Here is a 22,322-nt window from a genome sequence, read left to right as displayed (position 1 = left end):
TATATTGAAAAGTAATTATGATTTTGCAGCAATGTGATGCTTCAGCCAATATTCTTGCTATTAATTTGTTCAGCACATAACAGTTTTATAAAAGAACTTTACAGTATTTGACACATTTATACTCCTGGGTCTTTTTAATGGAACAGTTCACGGCAAGTACCTTGGCCAAAAGTGCAACAGCGGTAGGAAAAAGTGGGCATTGAACTGACAACTTTCAGGCTACATGCCATTAACTACCACACGAGTACAAAACAAAGTGAGCTTAGGCTAATTGTGGAAATATTCTCCATGAGCAGCAATCATATTCATTTCCACGGGCTCTGTCATCCCATCGACTGCTGACGCTCATCTCCGCTTATTCATTACGACCAACGTTGCCTGAACGACGCTCGCTCACAGCGCCACTCGAGGTGCGCTCTTACAGCGAGTGGCTGTCATTGGCTGCTTCCCTTGGATTTAAAAATAAATGTGCACTTGTGTATTGACCTTTTGGGTTACAGCTGGGTTCTCTTTCAGGACTGCCAGAATTATTGTAATAAGACTAAATGTGTTGACGCCAATACTTTTATGGCTGTTTTAGAACCGTCGATTCATCATTGACGTTTTAGACAGGTGTAACTTGTCATCGAAGGTTTGTTTCCAAATTTTCAGCTTTAATTTGCAAATGTCATATATGACAGCGTCAAAATCTGCAGGCCATATACACACACACATACACACACTAATAGTTAAATTAACCTTTGGTTTTTTTGTTTTGTATCCGTTGTTGGGCGTTAATTATTCTGCTTCTGAAGGTGTCATGTTCAGAACGCTGTGTGTCAGTATGCAGTGATTTTTAACAGCTGTCAGAACACACATATTCAGGCTCCTCGTTTCGAGCAGTTGGGGCTCGGCCGTGTCTGTCCCCAAAGCCCCCCGGTCATCTCTCGTCTCTACCTGCCAAGGTTGCCTGCTTACCTGTTGGAGGCCCCGCTGAGATTCGGGAATGCAGTGCGCTTCCACGGCACCCGGCAAATAAGACACAGCCTAACCTTGTTCTATTGTAGAAACCTCTTTAAGGGTGTTTACCTGAAGGATGTGATTCTGCAATCGTTGTAGAAATGGAAAGAGTGCTGGAGCTGCGAACAGGACACCATGCGGCTGTCTGGGTGGCTGCGGCAGACATGCAAATTAAGCATCCCGAAGTCATCCTGCCTTGTGTGCAAGTCCAGGTCAGCCTCTTTAAGTTGAACCGCAGCTTTTTCAGTTCTAAAACTCCGGGAAACACGTGTGCTGTGGTGTGCAGAAGGATGTGTGTGTCGCGCTTTCCACAGATGTGTAGCTGGAGGGAAGTAGAGCGTGGTGGGGTTGCAACCATACGGGATTGACGCTGTACACAGCGAGACTGAAGATACGCATACCTGTACATATGAGAAATTTTTTTATTTTATTTTAGACATTGATACATACAGATGAAGAAGGGAAAATAAAATTAGAATTAAATTATTTTTGCATTGTTATTTTTGATAACGTGGATTATGTAAGCATGGAGCACAAATGTATACTTTGAAAAAGGATTGAAAACAACTTGTTCTTAAGACTGAAGTTTGTTAAGGGAGCAAATACATATAAACTGTTAAATGTGTAGAACGGCAGTTTGCTTCATGGAAAATGACACCTACAAAGCTGCAAGATTTCGAAAACACGCGGCGCGATGTTTCGTGGTATGGACCTCTATTGTATATTCATCAATCTTCCAGTCCGTTTCTTTATTGTTCATCGAGATTCTTCTATTTTTTCTCAAGATTGATTTGTAGATTTCATTAGCAAAATCAGGCACTTCCAAAATTTCATTCCAGTTGGGGAATTATAAAACTGTTCCTCTCTGTTGTTCAGTCATTGGTCCTGTATCCCCTGAAGCACTTGTCTCCATATTTGCATTTACCCATTTAAGTGACGCTGTCATCCAAAGTAATTTACAGTGTTACAAGGTATTTACAGTTATTTACTCATTTATACAGCTGGGTAATTGTACTGCAGCAATTGAGGGTAAGTACCTTGCTCAAGGGTACTACAGCTGGAGGTGAGATTCCAACCTTCAGCCTTTTGGGTCCAAAGGTAGAACCTGTAACCACTATGCTACCAGCTTCTGATTTATTTCTTTAGCTTTTGTCCATAACGACTTACAGTTATTTGCCCATCGATACAGCTGGGTAGTTTTTACGCTCAAGTTTTAAGGTAAGTACCTTGATCAAAGATACTACAACATGAGGTGAGATTCAAATCCTGCTCCTTCAAGTGGAAGGCAGCAGCTCTACTACTGCATCACCTGCCACCCCTGGACGTAATGCTACACAATCTCAACATGGTGTATGAGGTGTGTATCTGGAGCAAATCAGTGAAAGAGGACATTCAGAAGTGTAAAACGCAGTAAAACGCAGTTCTTCTCCATGCCACCAAAGGCTGGAGTTGTATCTGCGTCTTTGCTGCGGTGTCTACTTATTCGCTGGATAAAACCCTTGGCATCTTATTTTTGAGGAGTTCCTGGAAAGATGAGGAACGCAATTATACTTAACGTGTACTTAATTATACGTAATTACATCATGTGCTCTTTGTATGGTCACAAATAGAGTAAAGCTATATAAAGCTGCGAGTTTAAAGCACCTGTAATTACGGGACGCTCCGAACATATCGTCATTTGTGTCCTCAAGTATTAAATCACGTGTACGGTGCGTGACGTTGTTGTTCTGGGGGGACAAACGCCGGCATTAATAAGGCCGGAAGGCTGGATGGCAGTTTCTTTAAATCCAGATTCTTGCAATAACTCGTATTTTAATTGGTAAATTTTTCAAAGTGCAGTCCACCTCGAGGCGCCGGTCTCTAAAAATGACTAACACCATCTCTTTTATGCAGCTCCGCTTTTTAATTTAACGTGCTTGTAATCCCCAGTGGCGGAGTCATCAGATATTCCGGAGGACAGCGAGGCGGCGAAAGTGACCCAGAAAGGGGATTAAAAGTGTGTTTTTCAGTCTGGGCTCTGCTGCCCCTCTGGTCAGGTGGAGTAACTGCACCCTTGTGTCTCCCGCAGGCTTTGAGTTCTATGGACACAGTGCCCCCCGCAGGGGCCCGCCAGGTGGTCCGGTTCACCCGCAGGATCCCTTCCCGCTGGACGACCGTTTCCGGCCGAGCCTCACCAAAGGGACCTCCATGTCCCTGCCGTCCTCGCCTCTGCTGCCACCGCGCCAGTCCTGTGTGGCGCCGCAACGCTCTGTAAAGAAGTCTCCAGGTACGGCATGTGTGTTCTTCAGCGCTGTTCCTCAACCGTCTTCCCATCGCTCTCCTCCATCTTTCTCCTCATACTTGTACTCCTTCCTTGTCCTCCTCTCTCTCTTGTCTTTGTCCCCCGTACTTTTACTCAGTCCTTGTCCACCTACTCTCTCATTCATCTTTGTCCCAATTCTTCTAACCCATCCTTGTACTCCGTTTCTCTCCTTCACCACTCTCCGTTCCTCTACCATATCTTTGTCCTCCGACGCTCTCTCCCATTCTTCTACCTCATCCCTGTCTTCCATCTCTCTCCTTTATCTATCCCCCATCCTTCTGCTCCATCCTTGTCCTCCTTCTCTCTCCTTCATCTTTGTCCCATTTCTTCTACCATATCCATGTCCCCCATCACTCTCCCCATCTGTCTCCCATCCTTCTTCTCCTCCCTTGTCCTTCATCTCTCTCTCTCCAATTCTTGTTCACCATCTGTGTCCTTCATCTCTCTCCTCCATCTCTCTCCCATTCTTGTATCGCATCCTTGTCCTCCTTTGTTCTCCTCCATCCCTTTCCCTGATTTTCTTGCCACACTCCAAGTCTAATACACACCTGCATCCAAACAGTGTTTTTTTTTCTGCTCCTCTTTTGTCTAGAGAACTTGGCTCCTATCGAGTCACGTTGTTGCTGAGTTGGCAGGTTTGTGTAAAATGCCTAGAACAAGATGCATATTCATCTTAATATTTATTGCATTGATTTAGACAAAGCCCTTGCTCAGGGGTTCGACGCGGCCTGCCCTGGTAGGATATGAAGGTCTACTCGCTGCCCTGTCGGACTGGTTGCAGCTTGCACTGCGGTTTTACACTGGTTTAGGTGCAAGGAATGAAATGATTAAGATGGGTGGGTCATACCCCCGTTCAGGTTTTGGGGGGTGGGGTGAATTAAGGAACACAAAAGCTCACCCGGACATGACTGTCCAAATCAGTTTCCGCGGTTCATCGTTTGATGTCGATTCTGAATAGGCTTTGAGTGGCTTTTCAAGTGGAGTAGCACGGTGTCTGCCGTGCGGAATGGGCGCGCCCCGCCGACCCGACCGTGTTCAGTCGACCGTTTTCGTTTGAGCCTCTGATGAATGTTTGCCGTCCAGATCTGAATTACCTCTCATTGCTCAGGAATGCAGCTACACACACAACATGGGAACGGGTCTGAATTGCAGAGAAAGAGTGTGAAAATGAACTGGGTTTATTGAAAATCACACATGAAACAACATGGCGATCAGGCCTAACTGCTCTGTGGACAAGTAGGAACACAGTCTGACAAGTCACCAGATGATGGAGTCAGCAGGCCGTCTCTGCCGTTTCCATTAGAGAACGGCCCGCTGGAGGTCAGGTGAATGGGACCATAGCAGGACCAGGGTCCTTCCCTCCTCCATCATTGGCCAGATGAAAACGGTCTAGGGTGAAATGGGGGGCATCTGAACACATACTAACCCTAAAGGGATGCTGAGCATCTCACCCCAACATGGATTCTACTGTCCAGTATTACCCTGGGGCAAAAAATCCATTGTATTCAAAGGTACTTTTGTAGCTTAGAGATTTTAAAATCTCCCTCTTGCATTCATCCGTGAAGCACTTTTGTTGGTAAGTTCTGTTGTATCGTGAATGAACAAAAAAATGAATGAGCAAGAACTTTCTTAAATCGCGAAGGAAGCTGCATGAGGCTACGGCAGCAATACCTACGACAACTTGGTGACAAAACAAAAACGAAAATGAAAGCCGAAAGACGGGAAAGAATAAATTAAAGGAAAAATTCCAAAGGACAGAATTCATTCATTCATTCATTCATTCATTCATGAATCACTCACTCATTTTACTAATCACCCATCAGGGTCGCAGTGGTCTGGAGCCTGGCCTGCAATCCTTGAGTGCGACACTAGGGGGGTACACCTTGGACAAGGCATCACAGTGAATGAATGAATGAATGAATGAGTACAGAGGAAGCTCTATACCAATCTGGCATTAAGAGGTCACGACCTCAACAGCATGAGGACTCCTAATAGACCCAAAAGCCTCCTTGCAGGAACGAGTAGGTGGCACTCTTTGGAACAGCACTCCCTTTATTGCTGACCACATACACAGAGTGCTTCCAGAAACTTCTGTCGTCCACTTGTGTCCTTGATGTCGAGCCTCCTCTAGGAGCAGATCGGTAGAGGCATGGAGGAGCTTTCCCAGAGCCACGACCCTGCTCTGCCAGCCAATAAGGATCCCCTGGGGGCGCGGCCTTCCTCTCTACCAGAATGTACATATTTAATGGGAATCGGTGCATATTTTTACTCCGTTTCCATCCACTTCTGCGGTACATTCGCCTTCTGAAGGATCTGAAACACTACTGCGTGGCAGGAGCACTTTTCACGGCTGGTAGTAGAAATGTTGCACTAATTAGAAGCGTGTCCTTTCGCCGCAAACATGCGAACCTAACGACGCTGGATGGCTCTTTGACCACCCAGGGATTTGGGAAGGGCGCAGTCCAGTAAAGCAGTATAGACGTGTGCCGCAGGACTTGGGTTTACAGCCATGGGTTCACGGATCTGGACGAGATCAGGGAGGCCGAGTTAACGTCACCCGCTGGGTAACTCCAAACCGCCCTCATCTGGTTGCGCGGGGTCATCGCACCCTGGCCCCTATCCAGGTCAACCACCCCAGACCGTGTGCGCATACGTGAAATTCCCTAAATGACCACCTCCTACAAACTGACCAGGGCTCAGCCTTAAGCGCCACCGTTAAACCCGAACTACGGTAATTAATGGGACACGTTGAGCTCTCGTTTGTTCGGCTTCCTTGGTGACAGTAGGACGCCACATGGCGCAGGGGTGCGGATGCTGAATGCAGGCGCCAATATGCTCCCAGGAAGCATTAAACGCTGATTAATTCACCCCTTACTGTTACCTTTTAACCATTCCTTTAATTACCATATTTGCATAACAAGTTTACAGCAAAGCTGCGTGGTCTCTATATTTGCATTTCTTTGGCACTTTTCTCCAAACCAGCTTAGAGTTATTTACCCATTTATATAGCTGGGTAACTTTACTGGAGCAATTCAGGGTAAGTACCTTGTTCAAGAGTAGTTCAGCTGCAGATGAGACTCAACCCTGCAACCTTTAGGTCTAAAGACAGCAGCTATAACCACCGTGCTACCAATTACCTGTTATGGTTTTACTGAATCCACATATGGATTCAACCTGGACTTCAGCTGGTTGACCCCACCTCCCCCTGTGTCTTTAAGAGATTTGAACCTGGTACCTCCCGCTTGTAAACTGCTGGCGTTTAACTGGTGTCGTTCCGCTGGAAACGGTCATAAATGGAGTAAATTAATGGGTGTAAAAGGGGGTAACACAACCTGTGGCTGTAGGTGGCGGGTTCTGCGAGGCAGGAGATGTGATGCGATGTGACGGGATGAAGGAGAAAGGGCTCCGGTTCACTCCGAGGGCAGAGTCGTCCCCCGAGAGCGAAGGCGAGTCGGTCGCCACGGCGACGGGAGGCAGGGCACGGGGTAAACATGATTCCCATCCCTGGGGGTGGGGGGGCTGGGACATTAAGCACAGGGGAAAGTGAGGTCAGCCCCTCAGTTCGTCTACAGGGGAGGTCAAGATGCGGTCCTGAGTGCCGGCGGGTGTCCGGATCACTAGACTGGTACGTACCCTGTTTCCCTTAGAATGAAAGGGTCTACGGGGGAAAGTAGTGAATTTAAACAATTTAATTTAATCTTCTTTCTCATTTTCTGAACTGCCAGTTTGACTGAGAGACCCAGTACAGTACAGTACACACTCCTGTATTCCAGCATCGCTGCAAACTGCCAGTTTTCATGAACTCATTTGCAGTTTTGTGGCATACAGTGTTTTTTACAGTAACTTCCTTACACTGATTTACTCACCTATTCAGCTGGATAGCTTTTACTGCATGAGATTAGCATTAACACCCTGGCGGCAGCAGGTGGCGTAGTGGTTAGAGCTACAACCTTTGGACTCAAGTTGCATGTTCTGATCCCACCTCTGGTAGTACCCTTGATCAGGATACTTAGCCTGAATTGATACAGTAAAAATTACCCAGCTGTATAAATGGGTAAATAATTGTAGGCGGCTCAACAGTGGAAGTTGCTTTGGAGAAAAGTATCAGTTAAAGGAATAAATGTAAATGAGCAAGAGCATCACAGCAGGAGTGGGGGTTCAAACCCGGCTCCACTGGTTACAAGATGTTGGTTCTAACCACTACGCCACCTGCTGCCCCCACTGTAAAGAATTAGTAGTGTAAACAGACTGTTTTACATATTCTGTATGATGACAAGAACCATTAATGGAGGGAACGTTAAAGCTGGCTAGGGTAGTGGGTGGGGCCAGTAGGGGGAGGAGCCAGTAGGGGGAGGAGCCAGTAGGGGCCTTGGTCCCCCTCAGTAAAACTACCTTGTGTGGGTTGGTATTTCAGGCATAACAAATTAAAGAAAGCTGTTTGTAGCAAAAGTTCGCTGGAAGCGTGGAGGCCGAATGCAGCACGTGGCGTAACCTTCCCTCTGCTTTCATCTTTACTTTTAATTTTTTTAAAAAAGTTCTTTATTGTCTTCCAGGAAATCTGTATGTTAAATAGAGAGGCTGGATGAGAGAATATTAAAGGCAGTTTATTAATGGTAATTCCATGTGGGACGTGTGGACAGCAATTTACTACTAGCCGCAGCTTCCTGTTTAAATATTGTTCTCTATTCATATGTATTAATATATAATTTACTGGATTTACCACACTCCCCCCCCCCCCCCCCCCCCTTTAATTATGCATGTACATAAATTCATTTGGCAGATGCTTTTCTCCAAAGGGATAACAGTTCAGTGTAAATAATGGTGTATTTCACCCACTGGCAAACACCTTTAGATACACACATCATTGTCAGAACACGGTAAGTTTGCCCAATAGCACTGTTTTTACCGTGGGACGTTATACGAGTTACTACATGTATATTTCATAGGAAACAAAGTTATGATGGTGACAGGTGGTGTGATGAACGTTTATGGAATGGTTAGGAGATCCAGAGAGAAGTGGAATTGAAAGAGATGCATTCTGAGAGCCTGTTTGAATGCTGAGGGATTCAGCAGCTCTGAGGGACAGAGGGAGATGTCTTGGGCACCAAAGGGTTAATGAATTTCTCAGGGCAAATTTGATTTTGTGTGTTATTTCCCAGATCGCTGTTGTCCTGCTCTGGCTGTCCTGCCAGAAATGCCAACGGTGCGAAAAAAGGTCAGGGGCAGCATCTGGAGGAGTCCTGCTGATTTGTCTGTCATTTTCCTTTCTCGAGGGGGGGTCTCCGTAAGGGGTCTCCGTTCGTCACTCATGGCGACGGACAGTGATGGACCACAGTCGGGAGGGTGTCCCTCACGCTGTCTCACAGCTGAAATAATAATGTCGGTGGACAGTAATGAAGGAGCCTTTATATGTCTGTTTCTCAGCTTTAACTGAAGGGTGCTTAACAACATGCCATAGCTTACTGTGGTAAAAACAGTGTCAGCTCATTATCATTTGTTTGTTCAGCTGAGGCTTTTCTCCAGAGTAACTCGTAACGTGATTTACACCGATTTACTCATTTATACAGCTCAGTAACTTTTACTGTATCACCTTAATCAAGGATACAATAATCAAAAGCAACATATGATGATTATAAACTACGTTAAACAAGGTAACTTACACTGCTACATGCAGTACAGTGAACTCTCTGCAGTCAGTCACCCCTTGTATACAGGAGAGCAGTGTAACACACGCTCACACACACTGCAGGCATTTTACAGTCACCAGTGCACCTTAAATGCACGTCTTTGGACTGTGGTAGGAAACCAGAGCGCCTGGAGGAAAAGCCACGTACACTCCACAAAGACAGCGCCACATTTGAACCCGTGTTCAAACCCACAGTCTATGAGTTATAAGGCACCAACACTACCTGCTGCACCACCATGTTTTAGTCAGAGACTTCTAGAAAGCTCATGGCCAGGTAAGTACCATGCTCAAGACTGCTGCTGCAGGAAAGGGATTCGAACCTGGGTTTAACTGCTACTGTACCAGCTGAAATTGTATAGTAATTTACAGTAGTAGAGTATACACTGTCATTTCACCTCCATGGCTACGCTGTCTCGAGCGTGTGGAGGGGAGTCTTGATCTCCTCGGTCTGCTTTCGAACCCGGGACTCGGCTCTGCGTTACAGCACAAGTGTCCGCAGGGGGCGGCAGAAATCAAGCTGCTAAATCGATCCTCTAACGTGGCACAGTGCGCCTCCTGGAATGACCCCCCAGGGTCCCCGGCGACTGCGGCCTCGGCTTCGGAACGCGGCGACACGGAATCGCCGAGGAGACAGGTGCTTCGCTCGCTCACCACGCATGGGTTCGCATCCCAGATGAGTTAAACACGTCTGAAAAAGGCGCCAGTACATCGTGTTGTCAAAACTCTTTGTTATGGCTGCGCTACTCATGTGGTCGTCCGATTACAGAGTCGCGCAGGAATGCTGCCCCCAGGGAGGTGTGAGTGTGTGTGTTTTTTTTTTTTTGACTCTGTCCTTTATATGATGATGACAAAGAGGAGCAGACAGCAGCAGCAATGTGACTCCACCAGCCACATATCTGTCAAGTGTGAAAAACCGGGTGTGAGACACACACACTCTCACACTGTCACACACTGCGGTGCACAAATGTGCCGAAACCTCCCACTCGTAGCAGAAGGAAGGGGAAGTTCGATGGCAGTCGGCGAGGTGTCGCTGAGTTCCCCTGGTAGCATGCAGCTCTTGCCTGTTTGGAAATGGGTTTGAATCCCATTCAATCTGTGTGGAGTTTACATGTTCTCCCGGTGTGCGTGTGTGGTTTCTCGTCAGGTGCTCTGGTTTCCTCCCACAGTCCAAAAACACATTTCAGGTGAACTGGTCATTCTAGATTGTGTATGTGTCTAAAAGTTATACACGCGCACACTCCAGGCTGGCCTGCTGTCATAGTTTTCACACCGTCTTTCTTCTCCCCCCCGGTGCGACAGCGGATATAAAACATATACATATTAACAGAAATGAATGAATATATAGACAGAGGTGGTGGGGATGTTGAACCCGGGGGGGTCATGTCATACTGCCCCCTGGTGGTGGCAGGGAAATGTTTGTGCCGCTGAGAACAGGACAGGCCAGTGTGTGTGTGTGTGTGTGTGTGTGTGTGTGTGTTTGGGACGGCTTTAATCGCTTTCCTTAAGTTCCCCTCCTGTTTCTTCCTTCCATCCTTCACACACACTGTCTCCGTTTCCCTTTCTTTATCCTCATCTCACTTATTCACACACACACACACACACTCTCTAGCCTGATAGCGCCTGTGTTCTCTCACTCTCTCTCTATCTCACACACACACACACACACACACACACACACACACACAGTTTCTCTGTATCCCTCCCTCTGTCTCCGTCTCGTCCTGTTTCCCACTCTCACCCTCACTCGCGCGCACACACACTCTCGCGCTCCCCCTTGATCCCCGTCTCGCTCTCTCACTCTCTCGCCCTGCCCACAGGTCCGGTGAGGAAGCCCAAATATGCAGAGAACCCGCGGGTACCTGGAGAGACACTCGTCTCCGCGCTGAGGAACGTCTCCCAGCACTCGGAGCCTGGTCATCATGGTGAGTACAAGCTCGTGTGTGTGAGTGTGTGTGTGTGAGAGAGAGAGAGACGGCTAGACAGAGACAGTGAAGGACCCTGAGAGGTGATCTTCCGACAGCCTCAGACTGTTTGAACTGGGTGAAGAATCTCTACCAGACTTTAGTGTAGGTCTGTGTGTGTGTGTGTGTGTGTGTGTGTGTGTGTGTGTGTCAGTCTGTGTGTTTTCCTTATCATGGAGTGTGACTGCGGTTTTTGTGCTTCCACAGACTGTGTATATGGTGGGAGTGCTAGTTTTATTGTGTTGTGTGTGACACGTTCGATTTGTATGAGAGGCGCTGTGTGTGTGTGTGTGTGTGTGTGTGTGTGTGTGTGTGTGTGTGTACTCAACCTGCAGCACTATCATGATTCCCTCACCTGGGCTGAGCTCTCTGTGTGTGTGTGATCTTCATCATCTGTGTGAGGCTGCTGGTGCGGTGGGGTCCAGACTGTAGGATCATGGGTAAACTGTCACTGCTCGCGGTCAAGGCCTTTGACCAGGACATGCTGCAGTGCATTCTGGGAGCTCAGAGGGTCACGCACGTTAGACTCTGTGGACGTTGTCCCTCCCAGTTGCAGTCTAATATCCAACCGCCACACATAGCGCATCCCTGAATGTGTGTGGGTTCGACTCCCTCACGCGTGGACAGGGTCCAGCCCAGGTCCCACGATGCACCTGGCTCAGGACAGCCGGGGCCACGACCGCAACTGCTGCTCGATGGGTTAAGCATCACTAAGTGCAACCAGCAAAAGTGGAACTGTGGGGAGCACTACTGCTGGGTGGAGTGTGTGGATGTGGGTTCGAATCCCAATTAATATGTGTGGAGGTTCTGAGTTCTTCATTTTCAGACCACCTGGGGATCCCCCCCAACAGTCACCATAACGGAAATATGATGTCACAGGAATTTACTCACAAATCACGTCTTATTGGGAATGTTGAGTATTTATGTTTGTATAATAAACGCCGGATGTGAGATGCGGTGACGGCGGAAACGGCCCATCGAAGGCAAGTGCCACGGAATATTCCGGGGCACTTTGCGCAGATCAAACTGTTGCAGCGGTATTGATCGTCAGTCGATGCTGCTAGCGATCCTGCCGTGACTGATCACAGAGTCAGAGCTCGTTTTGGTCACGTTCGGAGGTCATCCGTTATGCAGATCAGAGTTCGAGGCCCGCCATCCAACCAGCATTGGGTCAACGACGAACCTAATACCCTTTTCTCAGTGCGGCGCCCCCTGCTGTCAGCTCTGCATCTGCTGGGGCTACTCGGTTCAGGGGATGGTGCTATTAGCATCGGAATGAATTAGAGAAGGTTCTAGAAGGACCCAGAGTAGGTTCCAGAAGGACCCAGAGAAGGACCCAGTGGTGCTTAGCAGGAGAGCTGAGAGCATCTTTCACTGCAAACACCAGTGTGTCTCCTTAACCATTTTTTATTTTACACTGCGCAAAGGCTTCCAGCGCTCGCAGAAATGTAAATAATAACCGGAATTATTTCAGGTAGCGGAAGAGTAAAAGTAGAAATATTTCAATGTGAACGACTGTTAACACCTCATTTTATGATTTTCACTTGTTTTTCCAAGGATTTCTCATTTACATATTTACCTGGCACTTTACTACAGAATACCGTGTAACACTAAGCCACTTACACTGATTTACCCATTCGTACATAGCAGGGTCACCTTGATCCTGTCACTTCAGACTAAGTACCATGATCAACTGTACTACAGCAGGATGTGGGATTTGAACCCAAGTCCTTTGCATGGTTGCGTTACGTTGCCCCTGTGGCTGTTTTGCATTTTCGAGGCCCCGGGAGTCACTGACAGAGTCACTGACCTTCCGGAATGTGCTGAGACAGAAAGGCTCCAGTGGGGTGACAGGATCGCGACCCCCCCCCCCCCCACACCCCTTCGACATGTGTCAACATGCAACGTCCCTTTCAACTTCTTTAAGAGCTGTGGTGGTGCAGTGGTTAGAGCTGGTGGCTTGTACTTGAAGTTATTGGGTTCAAATCCTTCTTTCTCCTGCTATAGTACCCTGAATTAAGGTACTTATTTTGAATTGATATGGTAAAAAAATACCTCACTGGATAAATCAGTGTAAGTCTCTCCTACTAGACTGAGCTGTCAGGTATATGAATAAACCACAGCGAATAACAAAAGAAAGTTCCAGTGTGTTGGAGAGTCTGAGGGAAGAGCAGAAGCACAAAGGGTTGTGAACCTAAACCCCACTGACACTTATTTTACCTGTGTTATTCTATCTACGGAAAGATCCTTAACCCTTGCCAAGATCACGATCTCCTCTATTGCCATGTGGCTGTGGGATTCGTGTTTCAGCATTGGCTGTGAGCTGTGGGGTCGGAACCCAGAGCAGACATCCCTCTGGAACGAACCAGGTGCTCACATTCCAACTTTGAAGCAGCATAAAGTTTCGTAAATGTTGTGCCTCCATGGCTGTTGACTTCATACCAGGGACAGTGTCATACTGCAGATCTGTACTTTATTACTATTATTATTATTATTATTATTATTATTATTATTACTATTATTATTATTATTATTATTATTATTATTATTATTAAGCTGACACTTTTCCAAAGTGACTTACAGTGTGAGGTTTGTGCCCTAACCTATTTACATGTATTTACCTATTTATAATCTGGGTATTTTTACTCTATCGGTTCAGTGTGAATACCTTCATCAAGGGTGCTACAGTAGGATATGGGATCTGAACCCGGGTCTTGTTTGGAAGGGGTGCAGCTCTGACCGCTACACCACCTACTGCCCGCTAAAGCTACTGGAATGACAGAAATGATTGACAGACGCACACGGCGCACAGATCACACCTGTGCTGAGAGTTGCGCAGCAGCACTCGGCAATTTACCGCAGTAATGCCCCTCCCACCAGCCAGCGCGACCACACCGCCTTGGTCCCCAGAGGATGCAGGAGGCTGCTAATGACGTGACGCGGTGCTAGTGAAAGCCGCACGCAGTTAGACCCTCCAGGAGCTCGGGTAAGCGCACACTCGTGTGGATTCAGCCCTACAAAGGAGGCTTTGAACCCCTCTTGGGCCGGTGTTCCCGGCATCTTGCTTTGTTTGTGGAGGGAGACGTGTCTGCGGGACGAGCGAGAGAGAGAGAGACGAGCTCTAATTAACGATGCCATTAACACTGCAGCCCTTCTCTGTGCTCAACACGTCCTTTTAGATGCACCGCATTCGGGATTTGAGCTCATCTATACCGGCACCGTCCACCTCAACTCGCAGGCCATGTGGCCGAAGCTCCAGTCCACGAACCAAATCACAAAGAACACTGGCTTCTCGGCTCCATTTCCATAAGTTCCACGTGGGGGCAGAAGGGGGTGTAGTGCTTGCAAAAGGACCTTGGTTTGAATCCCAGCCCTTGCAGTAGTACCCTTGATCAAAGTACTCGGCCTCAGTACGGTGAGAATTACCCAGCTGTGTAAATAGGTAAATCAGTGTAAAAGTTGCTTGTCTCTCTGCATAAATAAATAATTTTTTTAAAAAAATATGTAGTGTAGATAAAATAAAATTAATTCGTTGTTCTAGTGTTGCCTGTTTCAGTGAGCAGGGCTGTTGTGTAACGTATAAATCCAACCCCACAGCTGTGAATGTGCTGAAAAAGTGCAGCAGGCCAGGTGTATGTTTGGTCACGTCCCCTGAACATCCTGGGTCGCGATTGGGTCAGGTTGACGGTGCCATTCAGGTCACATCCAAGAGAGAAATGAGTGCTTGTACAGAGGAGTGCACCCAGAGCCAGGCGTCTATGCACATGTGTACTGTATGAACGGTAAATCAGTGTAAAGAGCTTAAGGTGCAAACCTGAGTCACTCTCGAGAAAAGTGTCCGATAAATTAAAGGATGAGTGGTGGGTGGTTATAGAACTGAACTTGTCACCAGGGTGTTGACCCCCCATCCTCAGTGTATCTGAGGGTTAGGGTTAGCATTACAGTCACAGTTATAGTTAGTTATAGTTAGGGTTTGGTCTTAGGTTTAGGGTTGGGGTTGGGGTTAGGGTAAGTATGAGGGTTAGTTTTAGGGATGGAGTTTAGGGTTAGTGTTAGGGTTGGCGCTTAGGGTTGCGGTTGGGGTTTAGGGTTAGTGTTAGGGTTGCAGTTAGGGTTTAGGGACAGTGTTAGGGTTTAAGGTTGGTGTTAGGATTCGGTTTGGTGTTAAGGATTGGGTTAGTATTAGGGATGGGGTTGAGGTTTAGGTTTAGGGTTGCGGTTAGGGTTAAGGTTAGGGGTTAAGGTTAGGGTTAGTGTTAGGGTTGGGGTTTAGGGTTGAAGATAGGATTAGGACTGGGATTAGGGTTAGTTTTAGAGATGGGGTTTAGGGTTCATGTTAAGGTTGCAGTTAGGGTTTAGGGACAGTGTTAGGGTTTAAAGTTGACGTTAGGATTTGGTTTGGTGTTAGGGATTGGGTTAGTATTAGGGATGGGGTTGAGGTTTAGGGTTGCAGTTAGGATTAGGACTGGGATTAGGGTTAGTATTAGGGTTAGTTTTAGGGATGGGGTTTAGGTTTAGGGTTGCGGTTAGGGATTAGGGTTAGGGGTTAGGGTTAGGATTAGTATTAGGGATGGGGTTGAGGTGTAGGGTTGCGGTTAGGGGTTAGGGTTAGTGACCTTTATGTCCCAACAATAGGCTCTTTGGTTCATACAGTATGTTCAGAGGTCCAAACACGATGTTCATGGGTTCAAACGGAAGACACCATACACACTGGCAACACCTCATATGTCCAGGCACTCCGTTTCTCCAGACATCGGAAGGAGGCCCCCAGCGAAGCTCCCGAGAGAAACCCCGGCCTGCCTTCCTCCAGCTGGCGGTCGCTGGTTCGAGGACACTCTGTTCAGCCTCCTCACACACTCTGCGTGTCGTGCTGCCGGCCGCTTCGAGGAGTCACTTATGACTCAGAGTTCCATGGTGTCCGTGACGGCCGACTTGCACCTGTTAAGGCGACGTTAGAGGAGCGGATCACGGCGCTTTTCTCACAGCGTGTCCCATGAGCGCCTGCACACGTCAGCCCTCCCGTGGGTCACGCTTGTTTGCGCCGCTGTGCCATGTGTTTGTTGTGCTCCCATAACCCAGTGGTGGCGACTGAACACTGATGGACATGATTTCCTGCATCGCTTACGTCCTCAGCTGTGAATATCGTACAACATAAGGGCCAGAGGGGGCGTAGTGGTTAGAGCTTGCACCTGAAGGACATGGGTTTAAATCTCTGCTACTGCCCTAGTTCCCTTGATTGAGGTAGAGAATAAAAATGACCTGTAAAATTAGGGATAGACAGCAGGTAGCGGAGCAGCCATCACTGTGAAATCGGAAGGTCCTCGTTCTGAATCCCACTCCTGCTGTAGAATTTCTTATTTTTAAGCACAGCACGAAGCAGAGTGCTAGTAACTGCCTAGCACTCAGAGAACATGGGTTCAAATCCCTCTTGCTTTAGTACCTGTAATCAAGGTACTTACCCTGAACTGGTACAGTAAAAATTACCGAGCTGTGTAAATAGTTTAAAGTCACTGTCAGATGGATACTGTACATTATTCCATTTTGCAGATGCTGTTTTCCAAAGCGACTTCCAATGAACTCTGTGTAGTGTTGTCAGCCCACACATCTTATTCACCGCAGTGACTTACACTGCTAGATACACTACTGACACTGGGTCACTCATCCATACATCAACGGAACACACACTGTCTCTCTCTCTGTCACTCACACACTATGGGAGAACCTGAACAGCATGTCTTTGGAGTGTGGGAGGAAACCAGAGCACCCAGAGGAAACCCACGCAGACACAGGGAGAACATGCAAACTCCTCACAGACTGAGCGGTGATCAAACCCACGTCCTCTTGCACCACGCAGGTGCTGTGAGACAGTAGCACTTGCTACTTGCTGTGCCACCATGCTGAGTACAATATGTAGTAATAATGGGCTTGTCCTCGGTGACCCTAGTAACTGCACTCAGCCCAGGTATGTCTCTGGTCCTATCGGTACCTTTGCTTGGGTTCGATTCTCTGACCCGGTGGATCTTCTGATTGACAAGATGAACCCGAGAGCCCTGCTTGTAGAATCCTGCCTCCTGCTTTGTCACCAGGGACAGCGATCAGTGGTGTCGCGACTCCACAGTGAGACTGGTGAAGTGTCTCCTGAAGCTGTGGTTTGTCATGGAGACCACAGATAACTGCTTATCATGGGACAACATGCTTGGTCCTGCCAGAAGGTGCTTATTCCTTTTACTGACACTTTTCTCCAAAGCGACTTACAACGTTAAGGTCCCAACAATTATTGACCCATTTATGCAGCTAGGTAATTTTACTGGAGCAATTTAGGGTTGGCACTTTGCTCAAGGGTACTACTGCCTGAGGTGGGATTTGAAACTGAAACCTTCAGGTCCAAAGGTAATGGCTCTAACCACTTTGTTACCAGCTGGCCCTGTGGTGAATACTGTGTGTACAGTTTGGGAAGCTGCACTGAGCTGAGATTAGTCTATCTAAATATTGAATGAGTTTTCCATAACCCAGTGTTTCGGATGGGCTAAGGTTTTATCCTGGTGCTCTGGTTTCCTCCCACAGCCCAAAGACCTGAGTTTCAGGTGAATGAGTGACTCTAAATTGCCCTTATGGTGTGTGTGTGTGTGTGTGTGTGTGTGTGTGTGTGTGTGTGAGAGAGAGAGAGAGAGAGTGAGAGTGAATGTGTGTGTGTAGCTACCCTATGATGGACTGGTGTCCCGTCCAGGGCGTCCCCCTCCTAGCCTAGCGATTCCAGGATAGGCTCCGAACCGCTGCAACCCCAGCAAGTGGTGTTTAACGAAACTGAGTGAGTGTTGAGTGTTTTGAATAATGATTTTCCAAGGTGCTGCAGCTCGTGTGAGTTTTCGCGCTGGCGACCGCAGAGACCGTAACCGCTACTTCTCTCAGGCACACGTTGGAAGGACAAACACAGCTGCTTTGCAGAACCATGGCAGTTCGCTCATCTTGATGCCGCACTGTGCTTTAACCCCAGGTGCTTGGAATGAAATGAGCTTTTGTTGCCCCTCCAGGTATCCCCAGGGCTATGGCGTGGACTGGGCCAGTTGTTTATTATTATTTTTATTATTATTATTATTATTATTATTATTACTATTATTATTGTTGTTGTTGTTGTTGTTGTTATTATCAATAATAATAATAATACATATATACATACATACAAACCTGATGCTTTCCACTAAAGCAGCTTACAGCGTGAGGTTGCACACTAAGCTCCCTGCACTGACTTACCTGTTGATGCTCTAGGGTAATTTTTACCGTATCAGTTCAGGGTAAGTACAGTGACTTAAATAAGGGTCCTGCAGCAGAGGTGGCTGTTCGAACCCGGATCCATTGATTGAAATATGGTGGCTGTAACTGCTATGCCATCTGCTGCCTCGTGGTTCCCTCACTATGACCAAGAGATGCACGCATGTAGTAGGACAGTTTGGTGTCACCAGCAGACATGGAGGCTCCCAGTGGAATTTGTTTTCAGGTCGGTAACCTACATGTGTTGCCGCGCCAACCAGGTCCATCACATGTCCTCCACCCAACCCCAGGGTACCTCAGCCAGACACAAAGGAACACAATCACAATCATCTCATGCTCTTCCGGGGGGCAGTCAGTGCTAATGGGGTGGGGGGGGGGCATAGCTACACCTTTGGTGGCATCCTCCACCCGCTCTCCTCTACTTCCCGTCCTCGAACCCTGAAAACCCCGTCAAGGATCCCGCCTGAGCAGTAAGGGCGCCTAGTCACGTCAGCCCCAGGGAAGCATGGGAATGAATCGGTAATGGTGCGGAGCCCCGACCCTCAAACCTGTCGGCCTGTAGACAGTTACGCCCCCCACAGGTGTGATCGGAGCTGCGTCCTGACGGAGAGTCGCTCCTCCCGCGACTTCTGTTTACTGTGGGGGTTTGTGGGGGAGTTCAGGGTTGAACTCAGTCCATAAAAGAGCAAAGGCAAATTTCGGAAATAAAGAATAAAGGGAATAAAGTCCACAGTTCTTTTGGAACGGCATGCAGCTGCTAACACTTTGAGTTTTTCGATTTTATCGCGCCCCTCAGACGCCAGCCTTTGCCCTGCGGGGTCGGAGGGACAGGGGTTAGAGAAGAAATTCCCAAAAGACAAGGAAGCGATCAAACTGTCACCAGAATGCAAGCAGCCTTGAGCGTTGACCTTCTGATGTCCAGAAGTGGGGCTAAAGGTTTGGCGCAGGAATGTCGCAGGTTTCCACTGGGAGGCGCCGCAGTTTAACCTTTGACCTCATCAAAGCGGAGCTCGAGCTCAGTACCTCTAAGTGTTTCTTCCTGTACGGCGGTTGAGGTCCTTCGCGTTCACCGTGCACTTTGCTGTGGCTGATTGTGCTGAAAGCTCCTTCAAGCTCCTGCTTAATTGAACAATTACACAGCGAGAGGCTGAGGAAGACTTTCAGCGCCCTTTATATTGGCGCTCTTAATGGCGGAGTGGGGCGTCGCACACCCCCCAACCCCCCGCTGCCCTTGCAGACTCTCTGCAAACTATGTTGTTTTTCCATGTGTTATAGGTGTGCGTCATGCTGCCGTCTTGAGGGAGTGTAGAGGAAGGGTTGAGGGATTGGTTTGGAAATATTGAGAGAATGTTGAATGTACGTTGAGGGAATGTTGAGGGTGTTATGAGGCGATGGTGGGTATGTTGAGTCTTGTTTTGAGGGTATGTTCAGGGTATGTTCAGGGTGTGTTGAGTCTTGTTTAGAGGGTATGTTGAGGGTGTGTTGAGTCTTGTTTTGAGGGTATGTTGAGGGCATGTTGAGTCTTGTTTTGAGGGTATGTTGAGGGCATGTTGAGTCTTGTTTAGAGGGTATGTTGAGGGTGTGTTGAGTCTTGTTTTGAGGGTATGTTGAGGGCATGTTGAGTCTTGTTTTGAGGGTATGTTGAGGGTGTGTTGAGTCTTGTTTTGAGGGTATGTTCAGGGTATGTTCAGGATGTGTTGAGGGTATGTTGTCTTGTTTTGAGGATATGTTCAAGGTATGTTGAGTCTTGTTTTGAGGGTATGTTCAGGGTATGTTCAGGGTGTGTTGAGGGTATGTTGAGTCTTGTGGCGGTGTTCAAATAGTTCTGAGGTAGTATTCAGAGAATGTTGAGGTAATATTTTGGGAATTTTCAGGGGTCGTTGAAGCGTTGAGGTAGAGCTGAGTGTATTCTGAGGAAATGATGAGAGTATGTTATAGATATGTTGAGCAGGAGTTGTGAGAATCTTGTGGGAGAGTTGAGGCAGTGCCATGTTAAGGTAGTACCACGGGAGCGTAGAAGCAATGTTATGGGACTCTTGAGGCAGTGTTTTTGGAATCTTGAGCGAGTGTTCTTGGAGAAGCTGCTTTTAAATGTGTTATATAAAACAAGGATTATTATTATAGTGTTGAGGGGGCGTTGACACAGCATTGTGGGAATTGTAGGTGAAGATTAGGGCAGTTTTGAAGCAGCACTGAGGGGTTGATGATGTATGGCTGTTAGTGAAGGGCAGGCAGGGACACTTTGTAGACCCCGTTGGACTGGGCTGACACTGTTGAACCGTGACCACAACACTTACATCATCGGTGTTGAACTTATAGCCCTCTAGTGGAGTGGACTTCCTGATGTGCAGTGGACAGTAGCAACTTAGTAGGTCTTTGTGTTTGCTTGGTCAAAGAGGTAATGGTTCTGTAGTGGACTGGACCAGCTCCAGTCATCCATGACATCCCAGCCACCTCAGTGAGTCAAGGTTCTCCTGGAGACTTTGGTGTGGTGTAGGCTGAGTCAATCAATTAGCATATTTACAAACCAATCTGTCCCAGCTAGGGACACAGGTTACCTAAACACAGTGGTTCCACCAGCTAATAGCAACAATTAAACACCACAGGGGAGCATTTGTGTCAAGAGTAGATCAATGGCAAGAGCCACGCAGTCTCATTAGAGGAGAGGAATGCAGTGCGGCATAGGAAATGACCGTTAATTACCATATCCCAAACCAGTGGGAAAGAAACCGTGGTAATTAATGTTCCATGGACAGAAGATCGCTGCCCCATTTGACACTTTTCCTTTGACATTACCTCTGGAAAGCCATCCCATGTACTTCATGCCTGGAACCACCCTTGTTCCTCAGACATCATGACATGCAGAACAGGCTTCCTGTCAGAGAAGTCAACCATCCAGCAGTTTCCTTAAGACCTGAGACCCGCCAAAGAAGGTTTTTCGAAATATTTCTAGGATTTCTCAAAATTTATCAAGACCCACCTTCAAAAACATGATGCCATTTGAAAGGATAGGGTGTCCTGTATAGGGTGCGCAACGATTCAGCTATACAACAGCAGAAGGAGTTTGTAAGATACACTTAAAAAGATGTCCTCTGGAGTGGACAAAATGTACTTGAAAGTCTCGGAAGGCTTTAGTAACTTTCTTAGATTTTGGGAACGCTTGTATACTGACCTTGGAAATGAAATATATATATATATTTCTGGTTGTTTCTCTCCTCCTGAAGAAAGGCCTGCAATTATGTTTTGAAATGCCTTGCAGATTTTACATCAGACACGAAAATTCGAGAAAGGATTTCGGAATGACGGCACCGATATTTAGCTCAGCGTGTCACCTGTTTCAGCGGGTTCACATCTGCTAGGAAAACTGCAAGGAAACCAGGCGGCGTAGTGTTTCAAGAACAGAGTGTGACCGGAGCTCTGCCGACCGAGGGGCCCTGTTGTTGTACCTTTGACCTGGGTAGTTAACATCAATTCCTCGACACAAATTCCGTCCCCTTGACATGAAACGCTGTCCTCTGCGATCCTGCATGCTTTATAGCTCTGCAGAGGGGCTGATTTATGAGTCGGCGTATGTGTGTGTAGAAAGGAGCCGCTTTTCAGTGGGCGACGGCGGGGGGTTCAGTGGAAGAACGTTTCAGGAAGGGCCCGGTAAATAAAGGTTAGGTTGAAAACAACTTCATCTGAGTTTGAAGCTGGGGGCTGGAGGCAATAAGAGCAGGTCACTGGATGGGTCACTGGTAATAAGGCCAGTCAGACTCCTGGAGGATCCCAGATGGTTGGTGACCAGCAAAGTAACTGGTAGGCCTTCCGTTTGAGCTCAACAAAATGCATAAATGAAACGCTCTACACTAAATGCGCACGGCACAGATAGTACACCGTATATACAGTGCTCACTGTGTACCATATGCAGTGCCAGTCAAAAGTTTGAGTACACTCGGGCCAGATGGGCAACACCTGTATGGGAGGAGCTGGATAGGAGCGTAGAAGCAAAGCAACACAATGGTGTCCTGCTTCTTGGGGAACTGCTACAGAAGAGCTGGGAAGATGTGGTGTCTCATTGCCTGGTCAAATGTGTTAACGCAACACCCCATGAACAAAAACGTAG

The 22,322-nt window shown here is 47.5% G+C and overlaps 1 protein-coding gene across 1 annotated transcript in view; it reads left to right on the top strand.

The window, feature by feature from the left end:
- Nucleotides 1–22,322, top strand: part of LOC108928967 (protein TANC1-like) — a 90,933-nt gene that overhangs the window by 29,534 nt on the left and 39,077 nt on the right. The window contains exons 3-4 of the mRNA XM_029257885.1: nt 3,068–3,265; nt 10,805–10,909. Coding sequence (XP_029113718.1) covers nt 3,068–3,265; nt 10,805–10,909 — 303 coding nt within the window. The remainder of the gene's footprint in view (nt 1–3,067; nt 3,266–10,804; nt 10,910–22,322) is intronic.

The sequence above is a fragment of the Scleropages formosus genome, chromosome 14 (assembly GCF_900964775.1).
Source record: "Scleropages formosus chromosome 14, fSclFor1.1, whole genome shotgun sequence".
Lineage (NCBI taxonomy): Eukaryota > Metazoa > Chordata > Actinopteri > Osteoglossiformes > Osteoglossidae > Scleropages > Scleropages formosus.
The sequence above is the reverse complement of the archived record's forward strand: the minus strand, read 5'-3'. Positions and strand labels throughout refer to the sequence as shown.